The 25,147-nt window shown below is 39.7% G+C and overlaps 1 protein-coding gene across 2 annotated transcripts in view; it reads left to right on the plus strand.

Annotated features, from left to right (window-relative positions):
• ST8SIA1 (ST8 alpha-N-acetyl-neuraminide alpha-2,8-sialyltransferase 1) overlaps positions 1-25,147 on the plus strand; it is a 171,804-nt gene that overhangs the window by 96,642 nt on the left and 50,015 nt on the right. For both annotated transcript variants that reach the window (XM_081596594.1, XM_081596593.1), the window contains exons 3-4: positions 3,321-3,430; positions 11,322-11,414. In XM_081596594.1, the coding sequence (XP_081452720.1) occupies positions 3,321-3,430; positions 11,322-11,414 (203 nt within the window). The remainder of the gene's footprint in view (positions 1-3,320; positions 3,431-11,321; positions 11,415-25,147) is intronic.

Here is a 25,147-nt window from a genome sequence, read left to right on the forward strand (position 1 = left end):
GTGATTTCGAAGCCCCCGAAAATAAAATCAGCCACTGTTTCCACTGTTTCCCCATCTATTTGCCATGAAGTGATAGGAAGTAGTATTTGTACCCAGCTTTATACTGTTACTGCTGCTTTCCAGATTTGCATGTTCTGTGCCCAGATTCTTGTTCAGAAAACTGAACAGAAAACTGAGATTGCCAGCCAATCTGGTCCAGGGACTTTTCCTTAACAATGGGGGTGGGACGGGGGTCGGGAAGAGGGGCTTAAGTTGGCTTTTACAAAGCAAACTAAATATTAGTTGATCATGAGTGAGCCCACACTTTTCACATAAACTATATACAAATAGTTGCAAATATCCACGTATTACTCACTGTACTCAGATCAGGCTTCCATTCTCACTTCTGAACCAGATCTGTCCTGCTGAAGGTTACCATTGACCTCTGTGTTCAAAATTCCATGGCAATTTTCAGCTCTTATTTTTATGTAATCTATCAATAGCATTTGCTGCAGTTTTCTCCTGTTCTTCTTGAGTATCTTTAGATACTTTTTTAAAAAACAAAACAAAACAACTTACTTCCAAGACATGTTACTTTCCTGTTTTTCTCCTCCCATTCCATTAGTCACTCCTCAGTCTCTTTTACCTATTTCTTCTCAGTCTCCTAACTTCTTTCTTGTTGGAGCATCCGGAGATTCAGGTCTAAGATCTCCTCTCTTTCCTGTCTAAACTCACTCACCAGGTAGTCCTCTGATTTTAAATACCAATTGTATGCTTATCACCCCCAGCTTTCTATCTTCAGGAGAAACCGGTTCCCTGACTGTATTCTCATATATTCAACTGCTTATTTGACATCACCACTTAAATGGCTAATGGAGATTTCATATTTTACGTATTTAAAAGTGAACTCCAAATCATCTCACCCAAACTTGCTTCTCTGTTATTGTCCATGTCACAGTAAACGGCAAGTCCATCTTTACAGTTGTCTGAGCCCCGAACTTGGCATTGTTCTTGATTCTTCTCTTTTTCTCTTATCCTATTTTCATTGCAACTCTGGTCAGCTCTTCCTCCAAAACATCTCCAAAATCTGCTTACTTCCGGCCACCCCCACGGCTCTTGACTCTAGCCCAGGCCACCATAATCTCTAGCCTGTCATTTTAGGAGACTGGTCTCTTTCTTTCTGTGCATGACATCTTGCAGCCTATTTACACAGCAGCAGAATGATTGTTCCAGAATGTGACAGAATGCCACTTCTTTGCTCACGCTACCTTGACTTGATTCTCATCTGAGAATAAAACTTAGAGTCTTTACAGTATCCTCCAAAGCCCATAGAATTTGTTCCTCAACCTTCCTATCAGCCAAGTCTCTGATCTCTTCTTCTCTATCCCTTGCTTACTCATCTCCAGACACAATGGCCTCTTTCTCTTCATTTAAAACCCAGGAGTGTCCCTCTTTCATGTCTGCCCCAGCGACTCCCCTGGGTGCCTCTAAGGCTCACTACCCCCTTACCTTCAGGGATTTGCTTCCATATCTCCTGACCACCCTAGTTCAATGGCAGGTTTTCTTCAAAAATATTTCCTGATTTTCTCATGCCAGTGATTTCTTTCTCTCCATCATATGATATTCTGTTTATTTTATTCATTTGTCTTTATCATCCATTTCCCACTAGAATCTGACCTCCTTGTGAATATTATGTCCTGGTCACCCAGGACAGTGCTTGGAACATAGTAGGCAGTCAGTAAATATTTGTGGAATAAAAGAGCAGTTAACTTGAACATAAATACCTAAATCTACGTCTAACAAATTGCAGGTCATACTTGTGTGTTTCTAGTATTGATTTAAATCTTCCTCCCAGGAGTGACTGAGAAAAATGCCACATATCATCCTGGCTCATCTGGGAGAGCTGGAGTGCAGCCCTTTGCCTGACCCTCCTTCTCTGTATCCTGCTCTGGAGGTCACTGGACAGTCTCCAGCAAGTCTTTCCATCTGCAGGCATATGCTTAGACACTGCAGTTTCAGTGCTGTAGCTTCATCACTTTATTGTCAGAGCTCTGGCTGTTCCTTTTACAAACTAGAAATCAAGGAAGTTAAATTTCCTTCTTGGGCTTTGCTGAGTGCCCCTCAGCTCCCGGTGACTATGTACACTCCTGGAATTTCATTTTTCTGCTTACCTATGTGCATATGGTCATATAATCATTTATTCTTTTGGTGTAATCCATATGATGCCCTCAGATTGATCAACCATGGTGACTTAATATGGGCATGATTATTTTCTACGGATGTAAGGTACTTCCCCCAGAGACTGCCAGCCACGATGCCCGGTTTCAGCAAGCAGGAAATGCTGTGCCGGTGGTTCTTGCTGACCCAGCTGAAAGAGACTGAATGTCACATTTCACTTCCAGGGGCTGTTGCTGGGTTTTGATAGTCCCTGGTACTATAAATAGCACTCCAGGGAACATTCAGGTACATGGGGCATTTTCTTTGCAGTCCAGGTCAATGGCTGCAGAAAGTCACATGCTGCCTGGTTAGACACAAGTCACTCGCCCCTGAGTCGCTCCTAAGTTCTAGACAGACCCTACTCAGAATGTGCATTTGCTCATAAACACTGCACTTGCTCTCAGCTTACTTCTGCACCTCTGCTGATGCTGCTCTCCCCGCCTGCAAAATCCTACTCATCCTTAAAGATTCATCTCAAGTAAGAAAGCTCTCCCTGAGTCGGCTTCACGGATGTGCCTTCTCGTCCCTCTCTGGCTTCTCCACAGCATGTGAAACATTCCTGTTGTACAGCGAGGTCACCTTCACAATACGGTCTGTTACATACGCTTATATATTCACACTCTCCTCACATCCCAAATTGTGAATCCCGAGACCTGTGACTTCGCTGTCTTTGTGTTTATACTCAACAGTTAGCATAGGAAACGCTCAGCAACGTTTGTTGAGTGAATGACTGATTGTATGAAAGAATGAAAGTGCATCCAAATAGAGGAGTAGAATTCATTTGAGTTTGTTCCCAGCTTAATGCCTTTGAAAAGAATCCAGTGTCTAGTGGGGATTTTTCCATTTTCCTTAGCAGTCACTCCCTATTATATGCATGGCCAGTTTGATACCCAAAATGTGGTTGTATTGAAATCCACTTCAGGGAGTTAAAACGAAATGTTTTTATTTCAAAGGAATGGACTAGTTTGCTCCTTGCAGGCTTCCTGGCATCTTTCTTTCTATGCACTCTTTTCACTCTGCCCAGTCTTCAATCAAATTCTCCGGCCGGGTCTGCTGTAAACAATGATTTGGTGAGCGGTTGTGTGTTCTCTGCAGTGAAAACCCGCCTTGTTTTCTGTTGCTAGGCAACCCCATTCCAGCTGCCCTTGAAGAAATGCGCGGTGGTGGGAAATGGTGGGATTCTGAAGAAGAGTGGCTGTGGCCGTCAAATAGATGAAGCAGATTTTGTCATGCGGTAAGAGAGAGCTCCCACAGCGCGGCCTCCGCCTTCTCTCCTCTCCCTCACCCCTCCCGCCAGCCCCGGGGCCTTTGGAGACCAGTCACTGGTGATTAATCAGCTGTAGCTTCTCTTCAACTTCCCTCCAAGTTCACATACAAGTGAGTTGAGGAGAGGGCCAGGGGAACCAGGGAACGGGCCCCAAGAAAGCACAAGGAAAAGAAACGCTCAGAGGTCAAGGGGAGATACCGAAAGTGGAAACACTCATCTTGTTTTAGATGATACAGTTGGGTGACTCCAACTTTAAAACTTGTCCTTAAGACGAATTCTCAATGAATAAAAGATTTCGTTAGTTCATTTCATTCTGCACACTTTGCTGCTTTGTTTTTCACAAAAGCATTTGAAAGTGGTGAGTGGAATTCGAAGAGGCAGTGGATCTGTGCAGGACTAGGAAAACTGGAAGGAAGGAGGGGGAATACATTTTGAGCAAGGTGGCAGCTTAGTAAGGGGACTGAGTGGAGTGGTCACGTGATGTTGCTTGTACTGGAAAACAGGAGCTTCCTGCAGGGGTGTGTAAAGGGACTGCTAGGACACACCCAGCCGAGGATAGAGACCATGACACTGAAATGGTGCCAACCTGCACCATTGGGTGATTTTGACCAGAAGGAAAGACAGTGACCAGATGGACACAGGCTTAGGATTGCCTTGGGGAGAGGGGAGAAGGGTGAGGAGGGACAGCATGGCTGGAGAGAGCGTGAAGGACACACTTTGGAATCTGAGCTGGAAGGAAGTTGGCCCTGAGAGGCACGGAGAAAGGAAGAAGTGCAATGGGGCCATATGACAGGGCCATTCAGAGCTGAGGGAGTGGAAATGGGAAAGATAAAAGAAGATGGAAAAATGAGAGTTAGTGTCAAAGAGCGGCCCTCTGGAACATGTGACTTCTTAAGAATCTGACGTCAGCTTCTCTGGGGTGAGCAGACATGTTGTAGACAAAGAGGACACTTGTTACTGAAGAAATGTAGGAGCTTGGAGGCTACTCTGGGGAGGGTCTTACATGATGGCCCCAAAGTCTCCTTGAAGTGGCAATAAGTGAGGCATTGAGGCTTTGTGTTGGTTGCTCAGTCGTGTCTGACTGTAGCCCGCCAGACAGACTCCTCTGCCCATGGAATTCTTCAGGAAAGAATACCGGGGTGGGTTGCCATTTCCTTCTCCAGAGGATCGTCTCAACCCAGGGATCGAAGCTGGGTCTCCTGCCTTGCAGGCAGATTCTTTACCTTCTGAGAAGACTCTGGGCCAGGACAATGGACTCCTCAAGCAACACAGAGGGCGGAAAGCTGAAGGAGGATGGAGGTTGGGGTTTTGTGTTCATTTTTAAGGATAATAAGGATAAATAAATAATGGTCTAAAGTGACAAAAAAAAAAAAAAAGGTAGCTGAGGGAACACTTAGCCACCTCTGGGTTCTGAGCTAAGCGGAGTAGGGGAGAGTAAAGCTTGTCTGAGAGTGTTTCAAGGAAGCCATTTCAAGGGGAGGGTCAGGTTCCTTCTGAGAGAGCAAGGGTTGGGCTCCTCAGAAGACTGCATCTCACTGGTGAAGCCTGCGGCAGAGGGGGAATCCTTTTCTATCTTTCCTTTATGGAGGTGCCCTGCCCTAGTTTTTCCAGTGTGAGACTGTGTTTTCCTCTCCACTGTAATGATTAATTTTTGCAATAAAAATAGAAGACAAGAAAGATAATGAAAATAGAAGAGAGGAGAAGAGAAAAATGTAGTTCTCTTAATTCAGGTCAACATCTGCTTAGTGAGTTCCTGATCTATACTGGATCTTCACTGGGGTTGGAAATGGTATGTTGGACTGTTCCATCATGGCCTTAGAATCTGGAGCTGTGTCATTGCCAAGGTCAGGGTGGCTCAGAGGTAAACGATGAGTGAGTGGGGTCCTTCTGTGGGGAAGGGGTGTCTGGACAGAGCCCTCTGTCCATTCCACTCTGGGCACAGGCCAGCCTTTCCAAGCTCTAGTGTGGGAGGACACCAAGACTCCACAGGGTTGTGAGCCATGGGGTGAGCATGGTGATATGGTAGCTATAGAAGCGGAGACGATCACCTGGAGAGCAGAGGCACCCCCTCCATGACACTGGCACTGGGGGGGGGGCGGTCTGAGGGCAAAGAAAACTCGGAAGAAGGACCAGCCCTTGCCACAGACTCGCTCTGTGACCCACAATGCACTGTGGTACCTTAGCTGCAGCTCAGCTTTCTAATAATCTCTATGCAGAGGTGGCTGCAGACAATTCCCTAAGCCTTTCCATTGTGGAAACTCTGATTCCGTGATAATGTGACTATCACACATCTGTAACACATTCACGTAGTCTAGTTTGATTTTTCATACTGCTCTTGAGTATAAGTTGACTTGCTTTTTCCAGAAACTATGTAAGGAAGAAGAAGTGGAAATATTATATTCACAGATTCAGGAAAGTTGAGTGATTTTAAGACATCTGAGTACAATGTAGAAGGAGGCAGTACAATAAATGTGTTTTTTAAAATTATTTCTGAGCACACATGTGTGTGTCACCACATTTAGGAAGATGGATATTTTTTAACCTTAATGTGCAGAAGATCAGTCTTAAGCATCTTATGGGGTTATCCATATTTATTTATTACAAATACACAAGACTACATTTGCATTGTATACAATCATTGTTGATATGTTCACATTCAAAATTAATAAGTGCCTGTGATTAGGGTGCACAGCACAGGATTAAACAAATGTTTATGGGATGATGAGGGAGGTGAGGATTGAAAAGAATTCAAAGAAGGCAGCATCAAAACTAGAGGTATGTGTGCATGTGCCTTTGATTCAATTTCAAGAATGGTGCCGTTGTCATAACACATTTGAATCTCTAAAAAGCTTTATTTATAGTTCATGGCAAATAGATGGGGAAACAATGGAAACAGCGACAGACTTTATTATTTTGGGCTCTAAAATCACTGCAGACGGTGACTGCAGCCATAAAATTAAAAGACGCTTGCTCCTTGAAAGAAAAGCTATGACCAACCTAGACAGCATATTAAAAAGCAGAGGCATTACTTTGCCAACAAAGCTCCATCTAGTCAAGGCTATGGTTTTTCCAGTAGTCATGTATGGATGTGAGAGTTGGACTATAAAGAAAGCTGAGCACCGAAGAATTGATGCTTTTGGACTCTGGTGTTGGAGAAGACTCTTGGGAGTCGTTTGGGCTGCAAGCAGATCCAACCAGGCCATCCTAAAGGAAATCAGTCCTGAATACTCATTGGGAGGACTGATGCTGAAACTGAAGCTCCAATACTTTGGCCACCTGATGGGAAGAACTGACTTATTGGAAAGACCCTGATGCTGAGAAAGATTGAGGGCAGGAGGAGAAGGGGACGGCAGAGGATGAGATGGTTGAATGACATCACTAACTCGATGGAGATGAGTTTTAGTAAGCTCGTTAGTGACGGACAGGGAAGCCTGGTGTGCTGCAGTCCGTGGGGTCACAAAGTATTGGACACGACTGAGTGATTGAACTGAATTGATGGCTTATGGGGCTTCCCCAGTGGCTCAGCTGGAAAGAATCCGCTTGCAATGCAGGAGACGTAGGAGACACGGGTTTGATCCCTGGGTTGGGAACATCCTCTGGAGAAGGAAATGGCAATCCCCTCCAGTATTCTTGCCTGAAAAGTCCCAAGGACAGAGGAGCCTGGCAGGCTATAGTCCATGTGGTCTCAAAGAGTTGGACACGACTGAGTATACACACACACACACACACACACACACACACACACAAAGAATTTATAATATGGGAGTAATTAAATGTTGATTAATTGTAAATTATTCTTATTTGACCACTTATGGATCTATTTATACATGGTTGATTAATATACATTTTGGGGGCACCTTGAGAAATTTGAGGTAATAGCATATGTTCAAAATGAAACAGTTAGTGAATATGATTAGAAACATGTATGTCTGATCCTAGACTATAGGGTACATGGACCGTTACAGTGAAAGATGAGATCCCAAAATAGCCTTACCTATACACAATGGTTACCTGATTACAGTTCAAGATGTTTTCCAGAATTATAACAATGCCATAATTTCCTTTGCTTGGACATTTTCAAACACGTCTGCTAATGCTAAAATGTACCTTCCCATATTTCAAAGTAAACATTTGCTCTGTAACCAAAAGTGACACTTTAAAAAAATAATATTGTTAAATATCATTTATCTTGTAGTTCTGAAAGACAGAGGTAAAGTGATTATATCCTGGCGAGAAATTGGGTGGCTCAGGAATATGAGTGAAGACAGTATAATTTTGGTGCCTGTGAATTATACTCAATTATGTGTTTTATGTATTGAAGTATACATATAATTTAAAAAGGAATTTTTTAACGTATTCTATTCCATTCTACCCATTCCCCACCCATCTCCACTTCTCACTTCAGGGAATTTTCATTTCTCATCAATTCTGTGGCCACATTCTCTATGATCCCTGGCACAGTTACTAAGACACTTCAGCCAGTAATATCCGTTCATTGTGCCAATAAGCAATAAAGCAAAATTTGAAACACTTTTACACAATTATGCCTTATAAGAAACAATTTGACTGTATTAAATGTGCCTTTTATGTAAATCTTGTAATTATCAATTTAGGAGTTGAGCTAAAATTACAGTGTGCTTTTTTTTCCCTGAGAGCTGCAGGGAGGTATCACAGGCATTCGTACTTGAAGAGAAAGTTTACCCAGAAGAACAGTTATTTATACCAGAGTACAATGGCATTATTTTCCAGAAATGAATGTATAAAATATTATCCTTATTGTTTTAAACATTTCACTATGTTGTAGAATTTGGCATTTAGTCTCTGGAAGTGTATTTCTGGAGGTGTCTGTATAGTCAAAGGTGTGATTTTTCCAGTAGTCATGTACGAATGTGAAAGTTGGACCATAAAGAAGGCTGAGTGCTGAAGAGATGCTTTCAAACTATGGTGTTGGAGAAGACTCTTGAGAGTCCCTTGGACAGCAGAGAGATCAAACCAGTCAATCCTAAAGGAAATCAACCCTGAATATTCATTGGAAGGATGGATGCTGAAGCTCCAATAGTTTGGCCACCTGATGCAAAGAGTTGACTGATTGGAAAAGACCCTGATTCTGGACAAGATTGAAGGCAGGAGAAGGGGATGATGGAGGATGAGATGGCTGTATGGCATCACTGACTCAATGGACATGAGTTTGAGCAAACTCCAGGAGATGGTGAGAGACAGGGAAGCCTGGTGTGCTGTAGTCCATGGGGTCACAAAGAGTCTGACATGACTGAGCGACTGGACAACAAAGGAGGTATGAAGGGATCCAGACATATGAGCCATGGATCAACCTACAAGGGACACACAGAAAAACAAAGTTGTTATTCATGAACACCAACTCCTTTCATTTACTGATGACAGAATAGGTTGACTCTACTTTCTAGCAACAGAGTTTACAGTTTTAATATAGTGAGATTGGTTCTCAAATGTTATGAAGGGCCATCAAGATCGAAGGGGAAGTGATAAATTAGGAGTTTGAAATTAACATACACACACTACTATATATAAAATAGTTAACCAAGAAGGACCTACTGTATAGCACAGGGAATTCTACTCAATATTCTGTAATAACCTAGGAATTTGAAAGAGAACAGGAATATGTCAATATATATGTATAACTGATTCACTTTGCTGTAAACACTTGAAATTAACAGACATTGTAAATCAACTATATTCCAATAAAAACTAAAAAAACTAAGTAAATAATTATATTCATCCAAGAAAAGAGAGAAAAAGATGCTCGAATTCTAGCCTGTGTTTTATCCTGAGAGTCCTGTTCATCTTGGCAGAGATCAATTGAATCCCGGGGTCAGCACCATGGTCAGATGAGCCTGGCCATTACGAGTAAGCTCATTCCCCAGCACAGTCCTTAGAAACCGCATGGATGTGATGGGACGGTTAGACTGTGGACACCTCAAGTAGGCTCTGAGACTCGGCTTCCCCCAGGCTCCTCACAATGCCCATTGTGTTTGTTTTCAATGGGCACTCAGCGGAAGTCAGCAGCCGGCTGACTCATTACACTGTGGGGAGCTGTCAGAAGAATCAGGATCTTATTACCAAAGAGCAGATGAAAGGAAGATTCCAAATCAACTGAGACAAATTTCTACCTCAGATGCCCTGATGTGGTGGGAGTCACAGGGGTAAATACAAGACAACATCAAGGAACTTGTGCTGATCAGCTGAGTTGATCTCAGACAACCCCATGTCCTGGGGGAAATTTGCCCGGGAGATTTTAATAGTTGGGAAATGGCTGAGGCCTTGATATTTGTAAGATCTCTAACAACAAATAAATGATGCTTTACTTTGCTGAAATAATACAAAGTTAGAGGGGCTCTGATGGTTGGAGTCAACTTAGAGATATGGCTGGAGAGGAGAAATCAGGACTCAGTAATAAAAGAAAAATCCAGTGGATGCTATAGACTCATTTGGGCTGGTCATAAGTAATAAATATGTATTTAGTTATATTTATACGATCATGGCAACCCACTCCAGTATTCTTGGGGCTTCCCTGGTGGCTCAGTGTTAAAGAATCTGCCTATAGTGCAGGAGACTCGAGTTCCATCCTTGGGTTGGGAAGATACCCTGGAGGAGGGAATGGCTACACACTCCAGTATTGTTGCCTAGAGAATTTCATGGATGGAGGAGCCTGGCAGGCTACAGCCCATGGAGTCACAAAGAGTCAGATATGACTGAGTGACTGAGTTACCAAGATATGATATTTCTGATATGGAATGTTTTTGAGCTTTTACTATGTGTGAGGCATCAAGGTAGGGACTTTTTGATACATTTCTTACTTTAATCCGTACACCCAGCTTATTGGAGAGGAAAAGTCATTATCTTCATTTTGTAATGGGGAAACTGAGGCAGATGTCATCACTTGGGTAACAGCCCACTAGTAGAAAGCCATGAGATTGGATTTGCAGTTGCAGCGTTTTCCATTGTAAGCGTTCATAAGACATTGAAGTCAAGGAGAGCACCCAGGGCAGGGTGGTGTGTGTGGGAGGGAGGAGGGGCTATTTCTGTCACCTGCACTCTTCCCCTTGTCTAGACTGGGATGGTGGAGAATCACTGCATTTTTTTGGATGACAAAACATTTTCACTGGAAGTCAACCATACGTTGGTCATGCATGCACTGATTTAGGTGGCAGAGTTTGCCTCGAATGTACTCTTATAATTTAGAATTTGGGAAAAGAATGAAAAACACAAGCAAATACAATTCTTCCTTTTCTCTTGAGACTTGTTGGTATCCACAGAGAGGACTATAGGTCCTGTATCTTCTAGGACAGGGGTTCCCAGCCTCTGGGATCTAATGCCTGATGATCTGAGGTAAAGCTGATGTAATAATTATAGAAATAAAGTGCACAAAGTGTAATGTGCTTGAGTCATCTTGAGACCATCCCTCCTACCCAGTTCGTGAGAAAGTTGTCTTCCATGAAAATCAGTCCCTGGAGCCAAAAAGGTTGGGGACCACTGCCCAGGGGCTACACACCCCAAATGCTCATTTCAAGTCTAATGCATCCTGACTTATCACCTCAAAAATGTTTTGAATGGAATAAATTCACTCTAGTTGTATCTCTTTCCTTTAGTAGATCCCTTACCTCTCTCGCTGACATTTTCTTTCTTCTAACACAGAAATAGTTTTTATGACAACATTCTGAAGATGCTATAATAGTCATCTAACATCTATTAAAAGAAAGAGGTGACAAAAATCATTTATTTGTGAATTGAGCTAAACTTAGTAAATTCCTATTTGCCGTGATAGTTGACTTGTTTTAAAAGTATGTAAATCATTCTGAAATGCTTGTTCTTGTTTCTCTAGATGCAATCTTCCTCCTTTGTCAAGTGAATACACTAAGGATGTTGGATCCAAAAGTCATTTAGTGACAGCTAACCCCAGCATAATTCGACAAAGGTAGGAATTTATGACTTCTGCTTGTGAGCAATTAGAAAGAAGGCTTTTGGGGTATTTAACATCTTAAAGACAGTGAACATAAATCAGTTTGGGAAACAAAGACAAAAACCATCTGGACAGGCAGGAAGGATGAAGGAGGGAATTGTAAATAAACTAGGCAGGATTAAGGGATTCCAAACACTGTTTCATGCTTCCTCTGGGTTTCTGCTTTTTGCCTTTAGGGATGGTAAAAAATAACATGTGAATCCACCGTTTTGCTCAAAGAAGTAATAGTATATCATGTTTACTGATTACTACTACTTTCCAACTTGTTGGCTTCAATCCCAACTCATTGATTGGCATTGATTGGTGAACTGAAATCAGATGGGTTTTATTAAAAACAAAGAAATGACCACTTTGCTGCATCTGCATGCATGAAAATAGCAATATTGTGGGAGTGTACAGGAATGTGTGATTATATGATATTATAATATAGTACATCACATGCTATCCAGTCAGATTTGGGGGAGGAGATGGGAAATTCCTGTTCTAGTATCGATTCCAGAAATCTTGGCAGCTGCTGTGGGAGCTTCTGGGGATCAGTCTCTAGCTGATGAAGCCCAGTGGTGAGCTGTGAGCTGTTTTTCCAAGGACCGCTCATGTGGAGAAACTTGATTTCTGTGAAAAGAAGACTTGAGCATCACCTTTACGCTGTCCCATGTACACCAGCAATTAAGGGTAAACTATCCAGACAGTCTGGGTGCAGGCACTTGTCACCTAAGGAAGTCTTATCCGAGTGAATAGCACTTGTGTGTCACTTGATAAACAATGCTGCGCTCCCTGTTTTGGTTCTGAAGTAAGTATTCCCATAAAATAGATGTTCAGAAACACAACCAAACAATTTTTAATTTGACAGATACCATGAAATTACACTTTCAAAATGTACCATTTACTTCCTCTTCGATAATGCATCAGACTGCCTGTTTTCCAGTATTGAAAACATTATGTGTTATTCATCTTTCAAATTTTTGTTGGTTTGTTGAGCTAAAAATGATACATTATTTTTTACTTAATATGTGTTGTTTTCTGAATACAAGAAAGCTGAGTGGTTGTTGATTCCGTATTTTTTTATTCTGTAAATTGCCTGTATTTTTTGCTAATTTTGTGCTTTTTTCTTTTTAAAAACTATTTTCCTGTTGATTTATAGGAACAGTTTATATTATGTATGTAGCAAACATTAATGTTTTCTTCTAACCTGACACATATTGTTTAACTTATGTTCTGTCAGAATTCAACATTTCTATACAGTGAAATTTGTTAGTCTTTTCCTTTAAAAAATTTTTCTGTAGACAGTCTTCCTTACAACACCCCCTTCAATGAGAAAATATTATCCTAATATTTTTTAATTTATTAATTATTGCTAATATTTTAGTGCATATATAGTTTCATTTTTTCATTAAGAAATTTAATCCATTTGAATATCTTTATTTTTATAACAATGATCTTAATTTTCTCCACAAAAAATATGATCGTTATAAGAAATTAAAAGAGAAAAATACGAGAAAGGTGGTAACAAAAAATTCGCCCCAAACCTCACCATTTGTAGATAACTATAATTAACATGAGGTGAACTTTTTTCAGATATTTCTTATATTCTTCAGAACTTTGAGTGTACTGTTTCATTATCTTTTGGCGCTCAAAGTTGCCAGTCAGAAACCTAATAGAAATTTATTTATTTTTTGTTTGAGGGAAATCTTTCTTTACCTCCTCCACTCAAGTTTTTATACATTTCTTTTTATCACTGAAATTCAGAAAGTTTACCAAGACATATTTTATCTTAGGGTGGGTCTTTTTTCATTAATGTCACTTGACACATTAATGGAGGTCCTTTGATTTGGAAGACGTGGGATGTAGTGGTTGGGATGTAGTGGTTAGGAGTCTGTCCACTAGAGCGTGATGACTCAGGTTGCACTTCCCTCTCACCCACTCACAGCTGTGTGAGCCTGACTGAGTTACTTAACACTTTCTCCTTCAGTTTTCTCATCTATAAAGCAAGGATAGTAATTCTTACATAATAGATATAATGAATTAAACTATGTATATATGTATATGGTAAATATGTGGGTATATCTATATCAATATATTATAATTATATATATGCTTATTTATCCCTGCTATATGTAAGCAATATATAAGTGTTAGTTATCATTAGTATTGTTTTTCATGTCTGTGAGCATTCTCTCAGATGCTTGATTGTTTCTTCTTTTCCATTATGTTTGCTCTCTCTTTCTAGTCCTCCTGTTAGGTGGATATTAGAACTTCTAGGCATATTACCATGATTTGTAACTCTCTCCTTGTACCATGTAGCTTTGTGTGTGTGTACGTGTGTGTGTACGTGTGTGTGTGTGTGTATTATGTCCCAGGTATTTTAGTTGTGTTCATTGTGCTGTGTGGTCTACTACTTCCATTTTTTAATTGTATTTTTGTTTTCCATGAGCCAAATTATTTTTCCATAGCATTTTTTTATGGCTATAATGTCCTCTTAGGTATCATCAAGACAAGTTTTGTGTTTTTGTTCTTTCTATATGCAGATTATTCCTCCTATTTTTTTGGACTTAATGCTACATAGGTCATTTGACATTTTCCAAAATTTGTACTTTAGTTTTCTGTTCATTTTTATATGATAAGCCTTTTTGCTGTTGGTGTATATAGATGTATTATTTTCATAATAAATAGTTGGTTTTAAGAATGTCACTGAAAACCAAAAATGCCAGTCAAATTTGTGAGTTAATAACTTAACTGAATGACCCAAAATTAGTGCTCTGTATTATTTTTAGTGTGATTTGTTTGTTGACATAGCTAATGTTGCATCGCAAGGAATTAGTAAGAATAAGAAAATGAAACATTTCTCTTTTATAGTTTAGTTACTGACCCTCACTCAGTCTTGGTTTTTTTCTGTGGTTATTTTATTTTTGAGGGGAATGGGAGGTCTGATCAGGAAAATATTACAAAATCACCACTGATGATGGTGATGTCTCTTTAATTCAGTTAAGTGGATTGAGGTTCTGGGAAAATTCGGAAGGATTCATATCAGATACAAGAGAATGGGCAAAAGATCAAGAGAATACTTGCAGAATTATTTTTCTTTGCTTATTTAATTTTTTAAAAATAATTTCAGATTCACAAGAAGTTGCAAAACAAACAAACAAAAAATGTGTAGGCAAGTCCTTTGTACCCTTCAACCAGTTTACCTCAATGGTAGTGTCTTGCATAACCGCAGTATAATACTTTAACTCCCATTTTGAGTAGGAAATAAAATCACTTTTAAGAACACATAAATGTTCTTATGAAGGGGAATGAAACATTCAGTACATTATATTGAAGGACAAAAGATTCTATTTTTCTACCTGAATATGTGGAATTGGTGATAAGATTTTTAAAAGCATGTGAAAAAGAGTATTTATCTAGAACAAGACTTAGAGCAAGATGAAAGAGAGATTGAGATGGTGATTTTGAGAAATGTTTTAAATACAGCAGGAGAAAGCAAAGTATTTCTTTCCTTTAAACACAATAATTAAGTGTTTAAAAGGAAAAAATTTAATATAAAAAATTAATACCAGGCAAGCAAGAGTCGTTATGATTAATCTAGGGTCAACATTTAGTCAGTGTTTTGGCATGCCAGGTTCTGTGTTCTTTATGTGCTTTGCCTCATTTAATCCTCAGAATAATCCTAATAAGGAAGTATTTTAAAGTGTGCTTTTACAGAAAACAAGATGTAAATTTTGTCATCTGCTCATGTTCACAGCTGCTACTCACCAGTCTGGGACCTCACCCAGACTTGTCTCAATCCAAAGTCACTCTTAACCAGTGACCATTGCACACCTGATCTTTCCAGATGAGCCATATATTGCACAAGGAGACAATTGAGTTTTCACAAGTGAAGTCATTTTGAAAAAGGGAGTGATAGTTTTTTCACTTAACAAAATGTATTCAATGTTGCAAGGTTTTTGAAGACAAAATCAAAATGCATACAGCAGTTCCATTTTGTAAAATAAGGAAAAACATACCACTTACAATAACATTAGAGAACTTTATATACTTAACAATTAGACAATAGGCATTCCTTGATGATCCGGTGGCTGGGAGTTGGCACTTTCACTGTCAATGCCCGAGTTCAATCCCTTCTCAGGGAACTAAAATCCTATATGTCGCAACTGAGAGTTTGTGTGCTGCAACTAAAGATCCTGCATGCCACAACCAAGATGGAAGATCCCCCATGACCCAGCTAAGACCCAGCACAGCCAAATAAATAAACACATATTTTTAAAAAATAGAAATTTTCACTCAGTAAGAAGGAGCTCTGCTATAGCCTTTGTCAGGATATCTTGTCTAGCATACATTCTCACTTTTAAAAAACAGCTTTATTGAGGCACAATTGATATACCCCCAAAACTGCACATGTTTATTGTGTAGAATTTGATGAGTCTGGACATATGCAAACATCAGTGATACTGTCACCATCATTAAGGTAATAAACATAGCCATCACCTCCTAAAATTTCCTTGTGTCCTTTTTTTTTGAGTGTGTGGTAAAAATAAGAATACTTAACGTGAAATCTGTCCTCTTAACAAATTGTTGTTCAATGTGTAGAAAGTGAATTCCTTTTGACAGCACCCAGAATGAAAGGATTAGTTAAGGTGTCTGGGACACAGATTAGAAAGGGCTTTGCAGTTGCAGTCACCCTCCGGATTGCACCTTTATGGCCTAGAAGTGAGGTTATTCTAATGTGGCAACAGAGTCTGTTGGATTTTCAGACCCATTGCTGTCATCCTCTTCTTTCCTTTGCTGGGTCTTGCAGGTAGAGGCAGTAAGGATCCCTTCATGAATTTACCCTTCATTAACATATACCAGCTGTAACCTGTTGGTCTGCAAACATTTTTGTTCAAATACTCTAAAAAAATTCAGGGAGGTTCAAGAGGGAGGGTACATTACATTTACTTATGGTTGATTCATGTTGATATATAGCAGAAACAGCATTAATACAGCATTAATACTGTAAAGCAATTATCCTCCAATTAAAAATAAATAATTTTTTTAAAATACAATTTTTTAAAATCCAGCATTATTTCCTTCATCTTTTAAAAGTTACCTAATATTTTTGGCATAAAGTTAAATTGTTGCCAAGTATGTACTTTTAGTGCATGCTGCATTGTGCATGTTTAAATATATGGTAACAAAATCTCAGAAGTGCAGATTTAACTTTTTGTATGCTACATGTCCTCAGAGCAAAGCCAAAGCCCTTTGTCAAATTGATTCGTTAAGTTGAGTTGGCTTTCTGTCAGAAAAAAAACTGACCGCCTTCTATTCAGTTAAGTGTTAACATATAACACTTATATGGTTATATGTTAACCTTATATGATTGTATATAACCTTATATGGTTATAAGGTTAGCATATAACCTCACTTCTGAATTCTAATTATTCAACATATTAAGGTATAGAAATTGCAAGGATTGTCCCCCAGATAAAATAAGGCACAGCCTCTTTCTATTTCTTATAAACATCTTTTTGCCTTTTCTCAGAGGACACTCTTTCAGAAGCTATGTACCTTACAAATGTTTCTTCCTTGGGTGACCAGCTGGTTTTTGCACTCAGGGGCAATGCATCATTATAATATTTGGGATAACAGGACGTATGTCTTTCTTTTGTGAAGTGGAAAAGGGAAAATTATGAAAGTGGAATTTGGAAAATAGTTGTTTAGACCATTAGATTAATCTTGAGTAAATGTTTTCAAAAAACATGTATGTAGAGGTTGAGGATTTGGAAATTCATGGGGAGAAGGGGGTGTTAATCTGGGAGCTTCATAGGAACAGAGTTGCAGAGGTGCTCATTCAACAAATATAGTTTGCAATCTACTCTGAGACAGAAAATACAGAGTTGAAGAAGATGGATAACTTATACCCTGAAGTTACTCTCAATTAAGAGATATTCTGTGGTCTAAGTGTCCATAAGGGGCTTAAGGGGATCTCTGAACCCCCTTTAGTCTAGTCTAGTCAATGACCCAAGTCATTTTCCTCAAAGCTCAAATTATTTTTTAAAAAGTACATCAATAAAACAAATAATTGTTCTCCCAGATAATATCTCCATACTCCCAACTGCTTTTAGTAAAATTAGAGGTGATAACCATTGGATCCCATGGACTGTAGCCCTCCAGGCTCCTCTGTCCACGGGATTCTTCAGGTAAGAATATTGGAGTGGGTTGTCATTCCCTTCTCCAAGGGATCTTCCTGACCCAGGGATCAAACTTGCATCTCCTGCATTAGCAGGCAGATAGTCTAGTCAAGGCTATGGTTTTTCCAGTAGTCATGTATGGATGTGAGAGTTGGACTGTGAAGAAAGCTGAGTGCTGACGAATTGATGCTTTTGACCTGTGGTGTTGGAGAAGACTCGAGAGTCCCTTGGACTGCAAGGAGATCCAACCAGTCCATCCTAAAGGAGATCAGTCCTGGGTGTTCATTGGAAGGACTGATGTTGAAGCTGAAACTCCAATACTTTGGCCACCTCATGGGAAGAGTTGACTCATAGAAAAAGACCCTGATGCTGGGAAGGATTAGGGGCAGGAGGAGAAGGGGAGAACAGAGGATGAGATGGCTGGATGGCATCACTGACTCGATGGACATGAGTTTGGGTAAACTCCGGAAGCTGGTGAGGGACAGGGAGGCCTGGTGTGCTGCGATTCATGGGGTCGCAGAGAGTCGGACACGACTGAGCGACTGAACTGAACTGAACCCCTTTTGAAGTTTATTTAAAAAATTTTTGTGTATGTATTATGTATTATTTATCAGATTTTTCAAGGTTTCCATTACTATTAATAGGTTTAAAATTCACTGGCCTAAACTGAGTCATTCTATCCTAACAAGATATAAAAGGAGAGATTATAGTTCTCAAAGCTTGTTTCTCAGTTTCTGAATAGAATTGAAAACTCAGCCATTTTGCCCATAACAGAAGGTCAATACATATTTGGGCCAGTGATGGTTAAACAAATAAAAACTGGAACTTAATTGATTGCTTTATTATGATATTAAGAATTTACTTTCGAACTTTGAGACTCCAACTTGGGAAGTTATTATTTGCAGCCACAAAAAAGAGCAGCAACGTTTTGTGTGTGTGTTTCCATGTAGGCATATTAGAGACAGTAGTATCAGGGTGAACAGCTTGGGGTCAGTAATTGTTTATCTTTTCTCTTGAGATCTCAGCAAATATATATGGGCTTCCCTGGTGGCTCAGTGGTAAAAAATCTGCCTGCCAATACAGGAGATGCAGATTTGATCCCTGGGTCAGAAAGATCCCCTGGATAAGGGAATGACCACCCACTCCAATATTCTTGCCTGGAGAATCCCGTGGACAGAGGAGCCTGGAGGGCTACAGTCCATGGGATCCAATGGTTATCACCTCTAATTTTTCTAAAAGCAGTTGGGAGTATGGAGATATTATCTGGGAGAACAATTATTTGTTTTATTGATGTACTTTTTAAAAAATAATTTGAGCTTTGAGGAAAATGACTTGGGTCCAAAAAAGGTTATAGCAACTTCTGTTTAATATTTTATATGACTCATGCCCCAGACTGTGTTCCTAAAACGTCCTCGTCTCTTCTGCCAGCTGACTTCTTTTTCCTTTTCTCTCCAAACTTAGAGCAACTTATCAGTGTTTGCACCAAGTTTTGGCAGTCAATGATAGCCATTCTGTCTTAACATCTGCCATGATGTAAGGGAATTTAAAAGACAGATGCTAAAACTGGAACTAGAAAGAACAAACAGAAAACAGACAAGAAATACCTCTGAAAGCGTGTAGATCTGTATGGAGTTTCAAACAGATATAAGCTCTTAAGAAAACATTGAAATTAGCAATATTGAGAGTCCTCAGAGATAAAAAAAATAAATAAAAATTGTGGATAGACATGCCTGAGAACTTATTGAAATTTTCAGATGCAATATAAACTGCTAAGTATGAAATTCTTATAGAAAAAATATGAATCAAAATTCAGTAGTAAAACATGAAACATAGATAGCTTAAAAAAAACCAAATAGAAATGAAAATATAATTGTTGAGATGAACAGACATCAGATTAGACACACATGAAGAGAGTATCAGTGAACTGAGAGATAGAGCAGATAATTTGCTAGATACAAGATATGCTAGAAAATATGCTAGATTTGCTAGAAAATATGAAGAGAAGACAAAGAAACTTGGATGATGGAATAGAAATTGCTCAGTCATGTCCAACTCTTTGGGACCCCATGGACTGCAGCCTGCCAGGCTCCTCCATCCTTGGGATTTTCCAGGCAAGCATACTGTAGTGGGTCGCCATTTCCTTTTGCAGGGTATCTTCCTGACCCAGGGATTGAACCCCGGTCTCCTGCATCATAAGCAGACTCTACCATCTAAGCCACCAGGGAGGATGGAATGAGAAGGACTAAAATCCAGTCTTTATATAAGTGGAATTGTGGAATTATAAAATAGAGGTGCAATGCAAGAGATTGAATCCAATTCAATCCCTGAGTCAGGAAGATCCCCTGGAGAAGGGAACGACTATCCATTCCAGTATTCTTGTCTGGAGAATCCCACGGACAGAAGAGTCTGGCTGTCTACAGTCATGGGGTCTCAAAGAATTGGACATGACTGAGCAACTAACACTTTCACTACTTTCAATAGATGAGACATCTTCAGAATTAAAGAATAATATACTCCATAAATACAGAAAGCAAGGTATCAAACATGAGTGAAATTAAAATTAAAAATGCAATTTAGTAAAATTGAACTAAAGATAATAGGAAGCTTTTAAAAGCAGCTAGAGGAAAAGGACATTATCTGCAAAAGAACGATCATTAGACTAAAAACAGACTTCTTCCAACAGTCAATGGAAGTCACAAGACAGTGGGACAAGATCTTCCAAGTGCTGAGAGAAGGAAGCTATCAACATAGGAGTGTGTGCAGATGATCTTTCAAATAATATAAAACCTTTTCTAGAAAAACAGTAAAATTATTTCTCATCAGCAGACCTTTACTGAAAGAAATTCTAAAGATTGTGTCTCAGGAAAAAGGAATGTTACTTCAGAAGGAAAATTTGAGATGCAAAGAAGTTGGTAAACATATAAACAGATCTAAACAAACTTCACCTGCATGAAGTAATAATTATATGTTATCTTTACATATGATATGTAGAAGCCACAGATATGGAGAGCCTACTTTAAGGGATGTGAGCATTCATGGTCTGGGTCCTGGAACCAAGTCCTCACATATACCAAGGGATGACTGTACTAGAAAATAGCATCACTTAAATTGAGAAGAAGAGAGTGAAGTTTTTAAAGCTCTTGTTTCAGTTTTTGTTGCTCAATAGCAAGTCATTCTCCAAGGCTTAAACAACAGTCGTTTTATTGTCTTTCACAGTTTCTGTGGGTCAGGAATTCAGGAAAGACCAGGCTTGGGAGATCTGATGCATCAGATCAACTTCAGGTGGTGGCTGGAGTTAAAATGGTGAAGGATTGGAACAGCTGGGGTAGGCTGGGCATCTCTCTTTCTCCTTGTAGTCTCAAGAATCTCTTTGTGAACTCTCCTTGTGAGCTAGTTTGGGCTCCCTCACAGCATGCTAGCTCAGGAGAGTTGGACTGTTTGTATGGTAGTTGGCTTCCACCAAACCTAGTATCCAGAGAGAACATGGCAGAAGTCATGGCATTTTTATAACCTCACATCGGAATGACATATAGATCAGTTCCATCATACTTTTGTAGGTTGAGGCAACCACAAAGACCCACCCAGGGTTGAGGGGGAAGAGTCCTGGCACAGATCCTCCTGATATTAAGAGAAGTGTCAAAGTCACATTGTTAAAAGAATATGTATGGGACTTCCTTCGTGGTCCAGTGGTTAGGGGTCTGTCTGCCAAAGCAGGGCATGCTCAGGTCTGGTAGGATCCAACATTCTGCATGGAACAACTAAGACCTTGTGCTGCAACTACTGAGCCTGTGCTCTAGAGCCCATGCTCCTCAACAAGAGAAGCCACTGCAATGAAAAACCCATGCACTGCAACTAGAGAAAGCCCATGTGTGGCAAGGAAGACCCAGTGCAGCAACCCCCCCGAAAAAGAATATGTATGCTGCTGTGCTTAGCCACTCAGTCATGTCCGACTCTTTGTGACCCCATGGACTGTAGCCTTCCAGGCTCCTCTGTCCATGGGGATTCTCCAGGCAAGAATACTGGAGTGGGTTGCCATGGCCTCCTCCTGGGGATCTTTGCAACCCAGGGATCGAACCCAGGTATCCTGCATTGCAGGCAGATTGTTTACCAGCTGAGCCACAAGGGAATCCCTTGTGCATGCTAGGTAATCTTTGGAAAACATAATTTGCTACTGTCTGCCTTATGTCACAACAATTCATATCCCTCGACCATTCAGAATAAACTTAGCTACTCCATAAAAACTACCAAGACTTACTTCATCACAGCATCAATTTCAAGTCCCAGGATCTCCAAAGAGTTGAAAGAAGGAGCAGCAACAATAACAAACCAAAAAAGAATAACTTGAAAACAAAAGTACAACAAAGGGGATCCAAAAAGCTAAAATTGATTCTCTGAAAAGTTGAAAAAATACTTAAAAAGAGACATTTTATCATTTTTCTACAAATCTATCCTAAAAACAAAGAGGAAAATCTCTAGTGTGTGTAAGCACACATGTCATGTTGTAAGTAATTTGAAAACAGTTGCACTCTTTAGATATCCAAAAATACAGCAATGGTTTTGTAACTTGTGTCCATGTTGATGGAATATTATGCGTTGATGTTGTGGAATAACATTCATGAATAATTTTAGCAAATGGTAAAATGCTTATTTAAGTGAAAAAATAAATGTATAAATGCACGTGCTTCAATTATATAAAATTACATGCCTAAGGAGATAAATCAACATTTTCCGGTTTTGCTGCAAAGTTTTATAATAGGAAAAAAATCATTAAAAAGCAAACCTAGTTATTTTACATCATCTCCTAATATTAACTCATTTTGATGATATAGTAGCTCCTCCAACAATAGAGGAGCAAACAATAGAATGAAGCCCTGATTGTGTGTGTGTGTGTGTGTGTGTGTGTGTGTATGTGTGTGTTCCTGTTTTTCCAGATCCAAGTGGGATTGGCTTGGTCCCCAAATTTTCTATACCGAATTCAGAAAGTTAGAACATTCTATGCATCTTTTTGGGAATATTGTACCAGGAGCAGTAGGAGTGAGCCTGGCAATAAGAACCCAGCTCCTGACATGGAGCAGTTATCACATCAGTGTCCATTTGTTTCTCCCCTTTCTCTTTCCCTCTTGTTATTGTTGTTCAGTTGCTAAGTCGTGTCCAACTTTTTGTAACCCCATGGACTGCAGCATTCTTTCCATCTATGAAGTTCTGATCCCCAGAATTAAGAAGCTGGTCAGATCAAATATAACTGTAAAAGAATAATTATTACTTAATTAGTAAATAAATATTGAAGTAGCCTAAATTCTTATGATACTTTCATGCAGGTCCATTGAGAGTAGGTTACACTCCAGTGAGAAACCTTAAGGGGTTGACCCAGCAGAGTTACCAGGTTTATATCGACTTGCAACACGTTGAATTATAAGGACATGCCTCTGTAAGTTTTTATTACTTAATTGCTTTAATTTGTTTAGTAGAACTTTTAAAAAATAAGAGGTCTACTCTTTGATTGAAGCTATAAATTGTGATATGCATTTTAATGCTCTCATATCTGGATCTCTGTATGACTCACACCTGCACACACAACCACAGCCCATGAGGACAGTGTCTTGAGGATCAGAGTCATGATGTCAATTATTGACATGGGAAGAATGTACACTGGTGAGAAAGAGAACATATTTGATAAATATGATCCCTGGTGGCTCAGACGGTAAAGAATCCGCCGGCAATGCAGGAGACACAATCCCCGGGTTGGGAAGATCCTCTGAAGAAGGGAATGGCAACCCACTCCAGGATTCTTGCCTGAAGAATTCCATGGACAGAGGAGCCTGGTGGGGCTATAGTCCATGGGGTTGCAGAGAGTCGTGCACAGCTGAACTACTAACGTGCATGCGTGCACGTGCATACACACACACACACACACACACACTGCAAGTACTAATGAAGGGAAGGGCAAAAAGAAGGGATGCACACAAGATGAAATAATTGATCAGAGGAGTCCAGTTTCATATTATACCATTAGTGAAACTGAGCTGCCTTTTATAGTCTCAGATGACCAGTTAGAAGCTGAGGCAGAGTTGACACTGCCTACGTAGGGTTTGTGCATTATGGGTCCTGCACATGTTAAGTTTGGTTGACATTTAAAATATAACCAAAGTGTTGGAATGTCTGTTGTGTATAAAGGAAGGCATGGAAACAGCAATGAGTTGCCAATTTGATTTATATACAAGTTATTTCAGAGAAATGCTGAAAGCAACTCTATATTTTCTTGTAAGGCAGCAAAATAAAGCAAAGGAAGAAAATACCCACAAGTAGATGAAGCTGTACTATAAATAGTTACCAAGATGGGTGCAAAATGATTGTCTCTGTATCAAATGTCAAACAGTGCAAAGTGAAAGTAGGAAAAATTGCTAGTTCTCTTTGTGTTGCCTGTGTGTGCTCAGTTGTTTCCAACTCTTTGTGACCCTATAGACTGTAGCCCACCAGGCTCCCTAGTTTCTTAGAATGGATGAAAGAAATGTCTAAGTGAGGAAGAGGCTAGTGGCAACTTCTCTGGTGGTCCAGTGGTTAAGACTGCACACTGCCAATGCAGCGGGTACAGGCTTGATCCCTGATCAGGGAACTAAGATCCCACCTGCTGCGTGCCTAAAAGATTAAAAAAAAAAAAAAAAAGAGAGACTAGTGCAGGACTATCTGTAGCACTATTGTAAAATCATTGAGTTGTATATTCATTGCAGTATTCTTTTTTTTGTGTATTATTGTTAAATAATATAATAACATCTCAGATATGATGAAATACGATTTCTTTTATATAAATAATACCTGCTAATTACTGAGAAATAAAAATGATTAGGTAGAAGCAAAGAATAAGTGGAGGAAGACTGACCCATGCCAGAAAGAAACACTAACCATTGCATAACCATTAGGTGTATAGGACTGACGCATGGGAAGGCCAGTAAGACAAGTATTAGCATTATCCTGATTTTTCAATTACAGGCAAGTGAAGAGATTTGCTTCAATCAAATATTGTGTCGAATTGGCTTGAACCTAGGACTTTGGACTCTTTTTCTTTTCCTGGAGAGTAATTGGAGAATTATCACCTAGGGGTTTATAGTTGCTATCACAGCTTATATTTAATTGTTATCCCTGGGAGAGGAGGGAAGAGAAAACTCCAAGAGGCCAGGAAGGAGTTTACCATTTAAAAGGGAAAGTGAGAATTTTTGATTAGGAAACAATTGTGTGAAACTCCTGAAGAGATAGAAAAAGTGATTTATGCATTTTTAATACCATATACTGCAGCCAAGAAATTAAAAGATGCTTTCTCCTTGGAAGAAAAGATATGACAAACCTAGAGTGAGTGAGTGAAGTCACTCAGTCGTGTCCAACTCTTTGTGACCCCATGGACTGTAGCCTACCAGGCTTATCCGTCCATGGGATTTTTCAGGCAAGGGTACTGGAGTGGGTTGCCATTTCCTTCTCCAGAGGATCTTGCCAACCCAGGTATCGAACCTAGACAGCATATTAAAAAGCAAA

Source organism: Giraffa tippelskirchi, chromosome 4 (assembly GCF_054371585.1).
Source record: "Giraffa tippelskirchi isolate mGirTip1 chromosome 4, T2T-mGirTip1v1.2.pri, whole genome shotgun sequence".
NCBI classification, from domain to species: domain Eukaryota; kingdom Metazoa; phylum Chordata; class Mammalia; order Artiodactyla; family Giraffidae; genus Giraffa; species Giraffa tippelskirchi.